Genomic DNA, 13,818 nt, shown 5'->3' on the forward strand with positions numbered 1-13,818 from the left:
TTGCGCTAGTTTATATACAATACTTTTATATTTAAACATACATGTCATGGGTTTTTATTCAAGAGATTTTTTATATACTTCCTATTTGTATTTATGTTTTAACGTATTGCATTACAATGTTAACCAATTGATACACTCACGTAAACAAGTGCAAATAGTCGCGTAAAAACGATAAAGCTGTATAGTATCACCTGATAATTACAATTTTACATAGAATATTATAGATCGTCTCATAATTTGGTCAGGGACTGTATAAACGCTAATTATTGACAACATAGTATTATTCATTTAATTAACTAGAATGATATTTGTTCGATCGAACTTTTCACATTTCCCTTAAATCTCTGTCTCCGGGCATCGTCTGATAGAAAGGTCCTCTTCGCATTCTTTCTCTACAGTAAATGGAACAAAGTACTAACTTAGTACGGGTCATTAAGTTTGCCTCAGAGTTGGCGACAGCAAGAAAAAAAAAGATGCTTTCCCTCATTTTCTTCTGCCCAGCCTATATCCAGTAACGGCTAGTAGGTTACTCCAACCGTGAAAAATGAAGAACTATTTATTTATTGTTTTTACTCAGTGATTCTATTCAGGATTCTTCTCTCTTAACTTGGAATTTAAAACAAAAACATCAAAATATATTCCAGTTTCGAACGAATCATAACGTGAATTAAAAGTTTTAAACTGACGCGAAATGAATAGTTTTTTTACTACAATAATTTGTGCTCTGCTGTTTATGTTTATATTGACAGAATATATATATAGCATAATAAATGAATACAAAAAGCACAAAAAGAAAAAAAAATAGAAAATTAAGAAAAATAATAAGTTTTATTTACTGCACATAAGTTGCAAGTAAATAGAACTCAGAAAATAAGTTCATAATGCATGGAAACAATTGCAGAACAATGAGAAAAGGGATAAAGAAAAATAATAATAAAAGTGATAAAAATCCGGAAAAAAATTTCGAGAAGAAGGGAAAAAAAATTATCCGGACAATGGAATAATCTTCCCATCAGCTCACACGATTATATTCGCAAAAAGGAGTGCTTTCTAATATTGTACCTTTGTAGCCAAGGCAAAATATATCAATACAATAGTGCGAGCACTCAAAAAAAAGATGTTTACAAAAAATTTACAACAAATAAAATAGAACACATTAAGTAAAAATATCACGTAAAAACAGAAAATATGAAGAAAAAAAAAGATAAAAATATAAAACGAAATCTATAAAGCGAGTAGCGAATTCAAATGAACTTACATGAACGGGAAATTTTTCAAGAATGATTTAAAATATTTTCGCAACAAGATTGCCAAATTACAAAATATGAGCATAATCTACATTTAGAACTTTTATATATATATATATATATATATATATATATATATATATATATATATATATATATATATATATATATATATATATATATATATATATATATATATATATATATATATATATATATATAATCTCGTTCACATAATTTAAGTTTCAGTTCGTATTAATCATCATCTTCAATTTGTTTAAAAAATTATAATATAAAATGAATGAATTATAAATTATGCTTTATTTATAAAATGAATGGTATTTCTGTTAAATAAGATATTTATCTTTTATCTTTATCAGCATTATATAATTTATTCGCAACAAAGATTAATTTTATAAATAAAGATGAGTTTTGTTAACCTAACTTGAAACATCGTCTGCACTTTCTAATAGGAAGTGCAGACGATGTTTTAAATGTGCAGACGATATTTGCATACGATGTTTACAGACGATGGAACGGAGAAGTGACCCTTTTTTTTTTGGAAATTCTAATAACTTAAGCAGAGGCTATTCATACCATGAATTAGCTTGTCTTATCATTTAAATTTTCACCTCATATGAACATAATTATTAAAATCTATACTTTGAGTAACCGACAATGTATTTTACGGAAAAATGTATCGCTTTTCGAAAACGTTGCAACACGTCTTTATAGTGCTAAATTATAATTTTAGGTGTACCAGATATAAATGAGCATTTTTATTGAAGCTGACCTTGAAAGAGGAACTAAATTATTCCTCGCAATTATGTGAAGCTTTCAAGAACAAGGCTGAACTAAAATAATGAAACAATCGCATCTGACAACACTTTCAAAAAGAGAGGAAAGAAATCATACAATGAGGCAAATGTCTTTCAGAAAGTTGTGCGGAACATTGATTATTTTGGAACTAAAAAAAAGATGAAAATAAATCAGGTCAATATTATAATTTCCCAGTTTCATTCATTCAAAAGCAGTATTTCAGTTAATTTTTCGATAATTTATAATTATTCTCACTTTTAAAGAATCGAAACTAAATTAATCGAACAATGACAACAATTTCCTTATAATTGGAAAAAAAATCATTTAATTAGATTTTTTTTAATCTAAATGAAGAAAAGCAACCCATGTAACTTTAACTTTAAATACAATAGTTTTTTTTTATCAAATTTATAGATTTTATAAATATATATTTCAGATCTACACTAAAAAAGTTTAAAAAGGGCAACACTTGGACCCTTCTTTCTCTTAAGGTGTGAAACAATTTTCAGCTTTCCTTGTGTTATTTTTTTTATTTTATTTTTTAACAGGCATTCAACATCCAACCCAATTTTTAAGTTAAACGACTTCCAATATTCAACTCCGTAGCCTTGTAATTTTGAACCCAATCCAGAAGACAAGGGAACTCCGAGATCAAGTATCGGAAGAAATTCACCTTCGAGGAGAACTATTTATGGTCAATTATGGTACTTTCTGTTCGAACTAACTCTTATTTGAGTTACTTGGAGAAGAAAACCACGAAAATCTCCCATGGTTAGTCAGATGACGCGGGGACTCTAACCCATGATCCGTCTACCACTGAGGTTATTTTAAATTTTTTGTGCTTCTTTCTTCTTCTTCTTTTCGTCTTTTTCGGCACTACAGCCTATGACAGGCCAAGACCGTCTCAATAAGTTTTTGCCATCTTGATCATCTCTTTGGGATTTCTGAACTATGGAAAACTATGCTTTTTTTGTGCTAATTGATAGATTTAAGGTTAGGTCCTTGAACATAAGATTGAATTCTATCATTAGAGCAAAAGTTATTCAATCTTTTTATTCTTTCTTTTTTCCCCACTTTACCGAGAATTTTCTAAACAATAGCAAGAGAAAATATTATAGGCTTATTATACTGCTATTCATCATAAATAGCAAACATATAAATTATGTTTTGTTCAGTTCTAGTAAGGAAAATTTCGATCATTAGAGCAAAAGTTATTCATGACCTTCATTCTTTTTTTGCGCTCTTTACCTAGAATTTTCAAACAATGTTACAAATTACTTCACTAAACAAATATTTTACGAAATAGATGTAAACCATTTAAAACCCTAGATTCTAAAATAACTGGTATTTAATCTTCGTTATTAAATACTATTTAGGAATCAAACAATTGTGTATTTTGAAATTGTGAAGAATGTTTAAGAATTGAACTGTTTATGCAGTTCCATTATTCATAGAATGCTAATATGAATATATATTTCGCTTCCCATATTACAAAGGTTAATATTCCGAAATAAATTCATATCAAGGAAACTCGGATTCTAATATAGTTAATTTAGTTTAGTTAGTTTAGTTTGTTTTAAGTGAAACTTATAATTGTAAATTGTATTACGGACTAAAATTAGTATTAAGTGAATAATTTTAGAACGCATATCATGTTCAAAGTCAATATGTAGTATCTTAAATCACTAGTTCATCAAAAATTTCTTATCATTTGCAGGGTTTGTTGATTTAAATCAATTTGATTTAAATCACGATTTAAATCAAATGATTTTTTCTAAAAAAAAACATTGATTTAAATCAAATGATTTTTTTTATATATATATTGATTTAAACAGTTAAAAACAGTGGTTTAAATCATTAATACTTCATTATTTTCTTTTTTTAGTTTTAAAATTTATTTTAAATCAATTGCTGCTTTAATTAATTTTAGTTGACGAAACTAGATTTTTAAAAATCTTTTGATTCTTAAGATTGAAAGAATTATTTTTGATACATTTATAAACACAATCTGTTACATTTATTTTGCCATTTTAAAAATTAAGAGAAAAAAAATCACAAATTTAAATTATAATTACGGTTTGGTAATTGAAACTTTGTTTTAATAGTTAAATTATTCTTTAAACTGTCTATTTCATCTAGTCTTTAAATTTCAATCTTGCATTTTTTTCGAAATGATTGCTATGCATTCAAAGGTATGTATTATAATGAAAAATTGTTTTAGGTATTTATAGTTTCTAAAATATGGTTATAATATAGTTTTAATATTAATTTAATTTTGATTAAACATTTATAAAGTTTTTTTAATCATAAATCAAAGTTCTTACAGTGTACTTGAATGTAAGTCAAAAAAATTCAATTTAGATTTTTAAAAGAAAATTTTTTTTTTTATTTTTTATTTGAAGAAAAAAAAATCAGGAGCCATGATCTTTTGAGAAAAGTGTGTATTGATGAAGCAAAGGCTCGTAAAATATTGGTATTAGTTTCTAATTCATTACAAAGCATTTTTAATGTAGTTATTTTAAATAACATGTTTAGTTTTCCGAAATTTATTTATGGAATAAATACATTTATTTTTTTACGCAAATATCTTTCTAAGTCTTAATTGATGAAATTCCCAGCAATTACAAATATTTTCGAATGATGGATTAAATGACTTCTTCAGTTGTCATTCTATGGAATGACAATTAATAAATGTTCATTGCATAAAATAACAGAATGGATCCCTTTTACTTCTCTTGATCAAATGATCAGATCTTCACGTTCTATGAATCATTCTTAGTGGTTCGGACATTCACCAAAGTGATTGTTGACATTCACCGGTGAAAGTCGACATTCTCTCGATTTCTGTCATTCACGGTATTATATGTATTCCCAATTTTTTTCCGACCCAGTTGAATAAAACCAAGTATCAGCCTACTACCGAAAGTAATTATTTAACGCTCTTTGTTTTACACTTTAAATACTTTTTTTTCAGAGACAAAGGACTAATTTATGATACGAATAAAAATTGAAGCAATTTTGTTCATGGACTTGAAAAAGGAACCATCTTTTCAGAACGCCCATTTTCTTAACTGCACATTATCTTCCTGTGAAAAAATCATTTAATCTTTTTAAGAGGATTACAGTTCCTTTCATTTTTTAAAGTAGTTTTAATCTAATAGAAATGCGAGATTAAGGATACACTCTATTAATCACTCGGCTCTCAAGTTCGACTTTTGATTTTACTTTCACTCTTTTAAAAACTTTGCTTTCACTGACATAAATTTAAACAATCGTTTGAATCGACTTTTTTTTAAATGGATACAATTCTTGCTTTAATTGGCATACATTTAAACTCTCGTTGACAATAATTAGAAACCTCACTGTCTCTTTCATTCGGCATAATTAAAACTCACATTTGAACATTTTTTCACTTTTTCTATTCAATACAATTGGTGCTTTTTTCAATAGCAATAATTACTACCCTTTGGCAAAATGTATTCCTCTCATTGGGTCCTCCTTATTTCGATTTCCGAAAAAAAGATTGTATGACAACTTTATTTTTGAAAAGGCAGTGAAAAGAGAAAAAATGCTCTCAAAAAGATTCACCGTTAACAGAGCTATTTGTTTAATTTTTTTCTCTTTTTCAATAACAATGATACTCGTTTCAACTCTGTTGTTGTATTTTCGTGGGCTGCAGAGCGGAATGAAAATGAACTGCTAATCTTGAAGCTTGAAGAAAAACAAGCGAATTGTAACTAGTGCAAGTTCAACAGTTAACAATTTTCCAACAAATCAAAGATTAAATATACATTGAACTCACTTAGACTTGTATAAATGGAAAAGTTTTCATCAAATTTTATCGTGAACAACATGAAAGAGCAGAAAGAAATTTATGACTTGAACTAACAAGAGCGTTTGTGGCTGTTTAGGGTGTGCGAGCACAAGCATTGTTTATGAATCATCACTAATGATGAATCCTTAGAGCGCTCGCTAAGGTGAACTGGGTCGAATCCTGGCAATAACTGGTTGGTACATATTCCGCACCCGACTTGCACCGACCACAGTGCTGACGTAAAATATCTTCAGTGGCCGACGATTCATGGGTTAGAGTCCCCTTGCCGTCTGGCTAACCGTGGGAGGTTTTCTTGGTTTTTCACTCCATGTAACGATGCCACTGGTTACCACCATACCACTGGTTACCCAATGGTCAAATGCTTTTTCTTTCTGGATTGACTCCGTTAAACATTTCGAATCATGAGGTTGCAAAAACTGTCATCAATTGATGTTTGTCGTTGGATTGATTTTCATATCCTATGAACGTGTTTCACAAAATACTTTTCCTTCTTCATTCATTCATTCAGCATTCATTGAAATCACCGTCAAGTCAGTCATTATACGTTATTAATAAAAGGAATATAAAAAAGTACTTTAAATTATTATTATATGCAAATACATTAAAAATGCCTGCTAGTAAAAATAAATATAAAAACAGCAGCGGTCGCCATAGCAACGCATGCGCACTGTTTACTATTACTCTTGAACACAGTTGAAAAGAGTGTGGACGCCATCAGATCCAAAACAAGACTCATTTTGTCAATGGGTAATAAATGTAAAAAGTGAGAAAAGTAATATATTTACCAATAACTGCTGCACAAAGTGGCAATAGAATTCCGATAGTGATGATGCATTTGGTGTTCCTTCCCTTTGCTGAATGACGATCCACCGTCGACCGGTGTCTACTGCTGCCGGAGGACAGCGTTCGATGCGAGTCTCGACTCATTCTGTTCGAACACACAAAATGTTAAAAATATTCTTTAATCCATCTTTCTCAGTCACTAAAAATGAGGCTGGAATCAAACGATCCGTCAAGCTTCATTGCACACCCGAGGAAAATGCATTCATAGACATAACGTTCTTTTTTTTTTTGTTTTTTGTTTTTTTTTGTGTTTGTAGTTACAAATTCAGTCACCGCTGGTCAGCGACATGCTGTCAATTCTAGTAAAAAGAAAAAAGACAAAAAAAAGTAGGAATCAGTTCAACTTGAGGCATCAGTTACGGAGGACCTTGAAAGAAGAAATAAAGAAAATAATTGTTGATCAGTGATGCGTTACATCCATTGAGGAAATATAAGCATATTTTACTTTTACTGAAATCAGTGTAAATGACGATGAAAAGTGCCTCACTTAATGTCAGAATGGTCACTTCGTGACGTATCATGTTTCTGTAACCGAGTTATTGGAACATTGACCGAAAACTTATCTCTAGAGCAACAATTTCAGTTGTTTATGTAACAAAGCTCCAAATTACATTCATCGCATGCCCGGTGCTTGAATTTGCATAGTGAATCAACAGTATCTTCATAAACTCAAATTTTTCTGTGACCTCAACGTGCCTTCAGAACTAACAAACATGTACAGTCCCTGGTTAAATTATTAGACACACTGTAAGATTCTGTGTAAAATCTTAATTATCAGGTGATACTCTATACAGCTTTATTGTTTTTATGTGACTGTTTGCACTTGTTTACCTTAGTGTATCAATGGGTTAAATGAGACGATATATAATATAAATTCGATGATTGGATACATTAGAGTAGGGGTCCCCAACCCTATGCCCGCGGGCACCATGGCGCCCGTTGATCGGTCTAGGTGCGCCCGCTGCTTGTGCCCAATGATAAAATATTTCAGTTTTTCATTTTCCCATTAAATGCTATAAAAAATTTTTTTTATTTATTTATTATTATTATTTATTTTTTTTTTTGCTTTTTCAATATTGATGATAAACACAACCAAAATAGAAATCGCCAGGAAAACGACCTGCATCCCCACAGATATAAGCACAAAGTAAAATATAGCTGACTTCTATACTATGTATATAGCTGACTTCTATACTGACTATACTTTGTATGTTTTGCAAGCAATTTAGTAATCATTTATTTTACACAAGAATATTAATACTAATTATATTCATATAATGAATTAACTTCTAAAATTAAATTTTGTGTGCATTATATGTAGTGTGCAGTATTACCTATGTCTACCAACTATGAATTTATCTTGAAGAAATAAATGGTGCCCGCCCGCCATTCGACCGATATTCTGGCATTTGCTCTTAGGTACAAAAAGGTTGGGGACCCCTGCATTAGACGATATATTATATAAATATAGAACATTTATTATATCAAGCATTATATTAGTCTATTATAATAATGAGATTAAATTATTAGACTTTCTGTAGTGTTTTAACAATGACATGATTTAGACGAGTTTACAGGCATTACTTTTATATTTAAACATAAATAAAATGGATTTTTATTCAGGAAATTTTTTATATACTTATATACTTCCTATTAATTTACATATTTTATTTCCTATATATTTATTTATTGTTAACCTAATGTTACAGGAGCGTGAACAAGTTCAAACTGGTTTCCTCCGAATAAAAACAATACAGCTGTATAGTATCTCTTGATAATTACAATTTTACATTAGAATCTTACAGTGCGTCTAATAAACCAAATATTATTAGATTATCTAAATGGATTATAGATAATCTGAATCTCATAGAGATTCAGATAATCTAATAGATTACCTGAATTATGGTTGTATGTACTGCTTTTGTAGTCGGTAATTACGGAAGAGGGGGTGCGATTGTTCTTGCTTTTTCAGGGGTGCCATCTATAACCAGGAATTCGACTTCTTCCACACCCATGCGTCACGCCCGTTTGTAGGGCGGACCCATTCATTCATTCCACGGATTGTAATTTTGGCCTGAACCAGAGAGCGATCCATCTCAAATTCAATACCCTAGAGGTATAATTTGTTATGGGAAGATGGAGGACTTTGTGACCCAGCAGATTTAAAGTGCACCCGTCACCATTTGTACTAAAATATAAAATCCGAAAAAAGTAGTTTTACTTTTTTTTACGTTCATGTTGAACAATTTTTTAATAATTGGTTTTGTAAGTTATAGAAATTTCAATAATAAATTATTGTTTTTATTTCTTCTGAATAGCGGCAAATTAAGACTAATTTGAAAAAAAATTATTGTTTGGTAGTGGGCCGTCATTGGAATATTTTAGCTTTAATGCAGAAAAAGATACCCGTGTTTCATGCTATATTTCTTAGCCATAAATTAATATAATGCTACATTTAATATTTTTCCACTCATTACGAACTAAATTAATACAAAATAATGAGAGAAAAAATATGGTTAACTGAAAATTCTGCGTCAAAGGGTTATATAGTAAGAAAATTTGTGGAAATTCGTAAAAAAAGTGAAATTAGTTTTAAGGGACTCGAACTGCTTCTCTTATTTGAATTATGATAAGAGTCCATCTAATCATCAAAGATAGTTTTTTAAGATCATATCAAAAGTTTTTTTTCTGATTTTGCTCACTGTACATTGCGCTAAATAAAAAAACTGCCCTCCGAATATTCTTTTCGCCCATTATATTGGTTCGGAAACCTCATATAAAATATCATTTTGAGTAGACGATATTTTAAAGTACCGAATGAAAGACAATAAGAGTACTCTGAATTCTTTAATGAAAAAAAATTTTTTTTTTAAGTAATGGAATACCTGCAAGTGATGTAGTGTGGGTACCTTGATCCTGATGGGTTGTTGAAACGTGGCTTTGTTTACGTTAGCAACTGTGCTTTCCATTCCGTTTTGAGTAACTTAAGCCCATCAAGTATCAGTTCCTCATATGTGACACATTCTATATTCTTACACGAAGATTTCAATTCGCTCACGATATATTTCTTACTTAACAGAAAGACTGACATGAAGTCATGTAGAACATAAAGAAACTAATAATTCCTCACAGTTGCCAGGTATGCACAAAACGAAAATATATCGCGGTTACAATAAAAAGCATAAACAAATAATAAATGTAAGTTAATAAGAAGACATAGATGAGAAAGAATTATATTTCAACAAATTTGATGAGCGATATTCTCTCTGTATTTAACATTCTATAACTATGTGGAGAAAGCTCAAGTTTTTAACACGCCATTTGACTTAGTAACGATCGGTTGGCATCATAGGTCACATGTGTGGGTATGAGATGTCTTCTTCTTCTTCTTCTTGTAAGTACCTTATTATCTATGCAAATCTTAACAATGCAATTAAGCAGTGCAATTTTTTAAAACGAAATTCAAAAAGCGGTTGAATAGTTATGGACAAAAAATATTGAAAATGCGATGATTTTTATATTTTCAAGGATAGTTTTTTAAATTTCGGAAAATGCAAAACTTTCTTTATTAATCAACTTTTCATAGCAACTGAAAAGTTTCCTCTATTATTATGAAAAAGAATTTAAAAAAATAAAGAATTGTTAAACGTAAATTTTTCCTCTTTGTATAAACAAGTTCCCTTAACTTACACACGAATAATTTAATTTTCTCAGTTAGCCTTTGAGATACTGGCAATTTGTACTTTGATATACTTTGAGATACTGGCAATTTGTACTTTGATATACTTTGAGATACTGGCAATATGTACAGTCTCTCACCCTCTCTTTCGCTTGCTACTTTTGATTGGCATTTACTCGAGCACGAGCTTATAAAATAAAGAAATAAAGATCTCTTGATGAGAAATGCATTTTTAATAACAATGGAAATATAGTCAGTATTTAAAGCAGAAAAGCTTTAAAAAAAATCACGAAAAAGCACTTAAATTTATAATAACTTTCTAACAAATGAAAATTTCGAAAGAAAAAAAAAACTCTCGTTGAAATTATAATACAAAACGGTCATATCAGTAAATCAAATTTTAACTCTGTAATCATATTTCAAGGAAGCAACATTTTTTTTTTACTTAAGTTTAACAGTTAATAATTCTCAGACTAACAATCAAATCGTATTTTTTTTTTTTTTTATTCCATCGAACTCCTTGTATATTGTTCTATACACCATCGAAATTATCTGAAGATCTTATAGATTTGGAGCAGCAAGGAAAATTATAACGCAAAGCAAAATAAAAAGTGAGAAAAAATTCGGAAATAAAATTCCAATAACTTGTAGCAGATTGGAATTTCGAAAAGCACTCTATATTAAGTTCATAAACAAATATGGCCCCTTCAGTATGCCAAATTTCAATTCGGTAGTTGCATTTCTGTGGCCTGTAGAGCGACACAGTATGATATATTTTTCCCAATAAATTTAACAGTTAATAATTCTCAATTAAAGAACATGATAATAGTTCTGGACCAAGGTGTGTAGAAAAGGGTCCAAGGACTACGATGGAACAAAAAAAAATAGCATTCGATAATTAGTAAAAAAAAAAAAAACTGTTGAACTTGTTAAAAAGAAATACCATGCGGGCCGATCTACAAGCCACAGGAATGCTAACAAAGTTGAAATTTGGCATGTGGAAAAAGCCATATTTGTTAAGGAACTTACGGCTGAAATTTTTTCGAAATTCCAAATGATTCGAAAAGTACTGTAATTTTTAGGGGTGTTTTGCAATTTTTTTCTCAATTTTTTTTCTTACTTTTTAGCACAAAATCTATGAGATTTAGGAACTTAAAATTTTCAAGATGTGTAAAAAAATGTACCATGAGCTTAAACGAACAAAAAAAATTTAAATTTCGAATGTTAGTTTTGACCATTTTGGATTATAAACTTAACAATAATTTTTTTTCTTTTTTTTTTCAAAATTCCTATTTGTTCAAAATCTATTGCTTGTTTAAGTGTTTTTTTATGCAATTTATCTTTATTCATTTTCAATGATGAATTCGAAACAATTACGAGAGTTGATGAGCGAAAAGAACAGGAAGCGGAGTCTCCTATTATTCTAAAAAAAATTAATTAGTGTACTATTTTTTCTTCCCTAAGAATAATAAGCTATAAGTGAAAAAAAAAACAATGCTACTTTATTTAAATAAACAATTCCTAGCATTCTGTAGCAAATAGTTTGTATTTTTATTTATTCAATTATCATTTATTTATGTTTGGACATTTTCTCGAGAAATAATTGATTTAGAAGGATGTAAAATGTGTATTGTTAAAGTCAAAACATTTTTTTCTGTTTATAAATGTTTAAGAGAAACGTTTATTAAGTTTAAAGATGATTAAAATACACTTGGAATCTAATTAATACAAAAATGAAAGATCAATATTGAATAAATTAATTTCTTATTAATTTTTAATAAGAAATTGAATGGGTTGTAGTAATCTGTCGAATTCAAATTTGCCCCAAAAATATTTCAGATTACTTATTTATTCATTTATAATAAATAAGTCATCTGAAATACTTATTTATTATAAATAGATAAGTATTAATAATAGCAAAATGAATATAGATGTATATTAGTAACAAAAATAAATAAATATGTTACTCATTTATTTATTTTTGGAAATTATTTTTCGCTATTTATTTTCAAATAAAATTACTAATTTACGTGAAGTTTTCAATAATAATGATTTTAATTTATGAATTATTTAATATTTATTTGAATTCATATTAGCTGATCACATAAGGCTTGTACGAATATTAAGTTAATAAATCTTACTGAATTAAATTACAGGTTTAAAAATTAAGTAAGAGATATTTTAAAAATATAATTACTTTATTTTATTTTCATAATTTGAGTTTTTTTCACCTACGTTTTTAAAGATATTATGGAAGTATAATGAAATATTTTCTGATTACGAGTTAAAAAAATTAAAAACTTAAACGTTATCACAAAAATTACGATTGTCTGCTTGAACATATAGAAATGTTATTATAAAATTTCCCAGATGGCGACACCAGACATTTTGAAATCACACTGTAATCTTAATTTTTGTGAAAAACGGATTTTACTATCTATTTCTAGTGCTGTCATCTATAGTTGCATACAGGAACAACTTACAAAAATATTTAAAAAAATTACAATGCCTAATTGTTTGTTTACAGAACAAAATAAACTCACTTTATGTATTTTTTTAATCCGCCTTTTTGTGTTAGCAAATAATAGTTATTAATAAATATGATAAATAAATATAAATAATTTTCCTGGATAACATAAATTTCTCACAACTTACTATTCTGTGTACCGTCATCTCTTGGAAATTTTGCAGAGTAAAAGAATTGCAGAAATGCATTAAAATCACTTATTGCGATTATATTACGAACAAAGTTTAGTTTGTTATATTCTGAAAAATGTTCTTTAATCAACCTGATGACTGTAGTCTAAACCTCCAACCTGCTGATCCAAAAAGCGCGAGATAGAATTCCATATTCCGAGTGGTCAGTCGTTCCTACCACAGATTATAATTAGTTAATTGGATTTTTTTATCATTATTATAAAATTAAATTCTATGATGATCTATTTTTGATTTTCTATTTTTCTATTTTTGATGATCTATTTTTGATTTTGATTTTAAAGGGATTTAATTATCGACTATGTCAACCTTCATCTGTCAAAAAGTACCTCAAAACTCGAGTTAACATGTCTTATATACTGGGGAATTGGTATTTAATATTTATAGTGGTAGTTAAGTCACATTACATACTTTCTAGAATTTTATTTGTTGTAGAATATGATGAACGACTAGTTGATTTATGTTGTTTACTTAGCTATATCATTTTTGCTCATTATTTCTTTCTTCATTTATTTTTTATTCCTTAATAGCATTTCGCTCATTATCTTTTTTTCTTTTCATTTTTGTTTTATAACATTTCGCTCATTATTTATTTATTTATTACATTATTGTTTATTGACCGAGAGAATATTTACTTCACCGGATTTTTTTTTTCTTTGAGAAATATATTTTTTAAGCAA

General features: G+C 28.7%; 1 protein-coding gene across 2 annotated transcripts in view; it reads right to left on the reverse strand.

Annotated features, from left to right (window-relative positions):
• Nucleotides 1-6,967, reverse strand: part of LOC107440862 (uncharacterized) — a 30,438-nt gene extending 23,471 nt beyond the window's left edge. For both annotated transcript variants that reach the window (XM_016053926.5, XM_016053925.5), the window contains exon 1: nucleotides 6,687-6,967. In XM_016053926.5, coding sequence (XP_015909412.1) covers nucleotides 6,687-6,828 — 142 coding nt within the window. In that variant the 5' untranslated portion in view covers nucleotides 6,829-6,967. The remainder of the gene's footprint in view (nucleotides 1-6,686) is intronic.
• Between the last annotated feature and the right edge of the window lie 6,851 nt (nucleotides 6,968-13,818).

The sequence above is a fragment of the Parasteatoda tepidariorum genome, chromosome 10 (genome assembly GCF_982258835.1).
Source record: "Parasteatoda tepidariorum strain Cologne lab strain chromosome 10, Ptep-v5.0, whole genome shotgun sequence".
In the NCBI taxonomy this organism is placed as follows: Eukaryota; Metazoa; Arthropoda; class Arachnida; order Araneae; family Theridiidae; genus Parasteatoda; species Parasteatoda tepidariorum.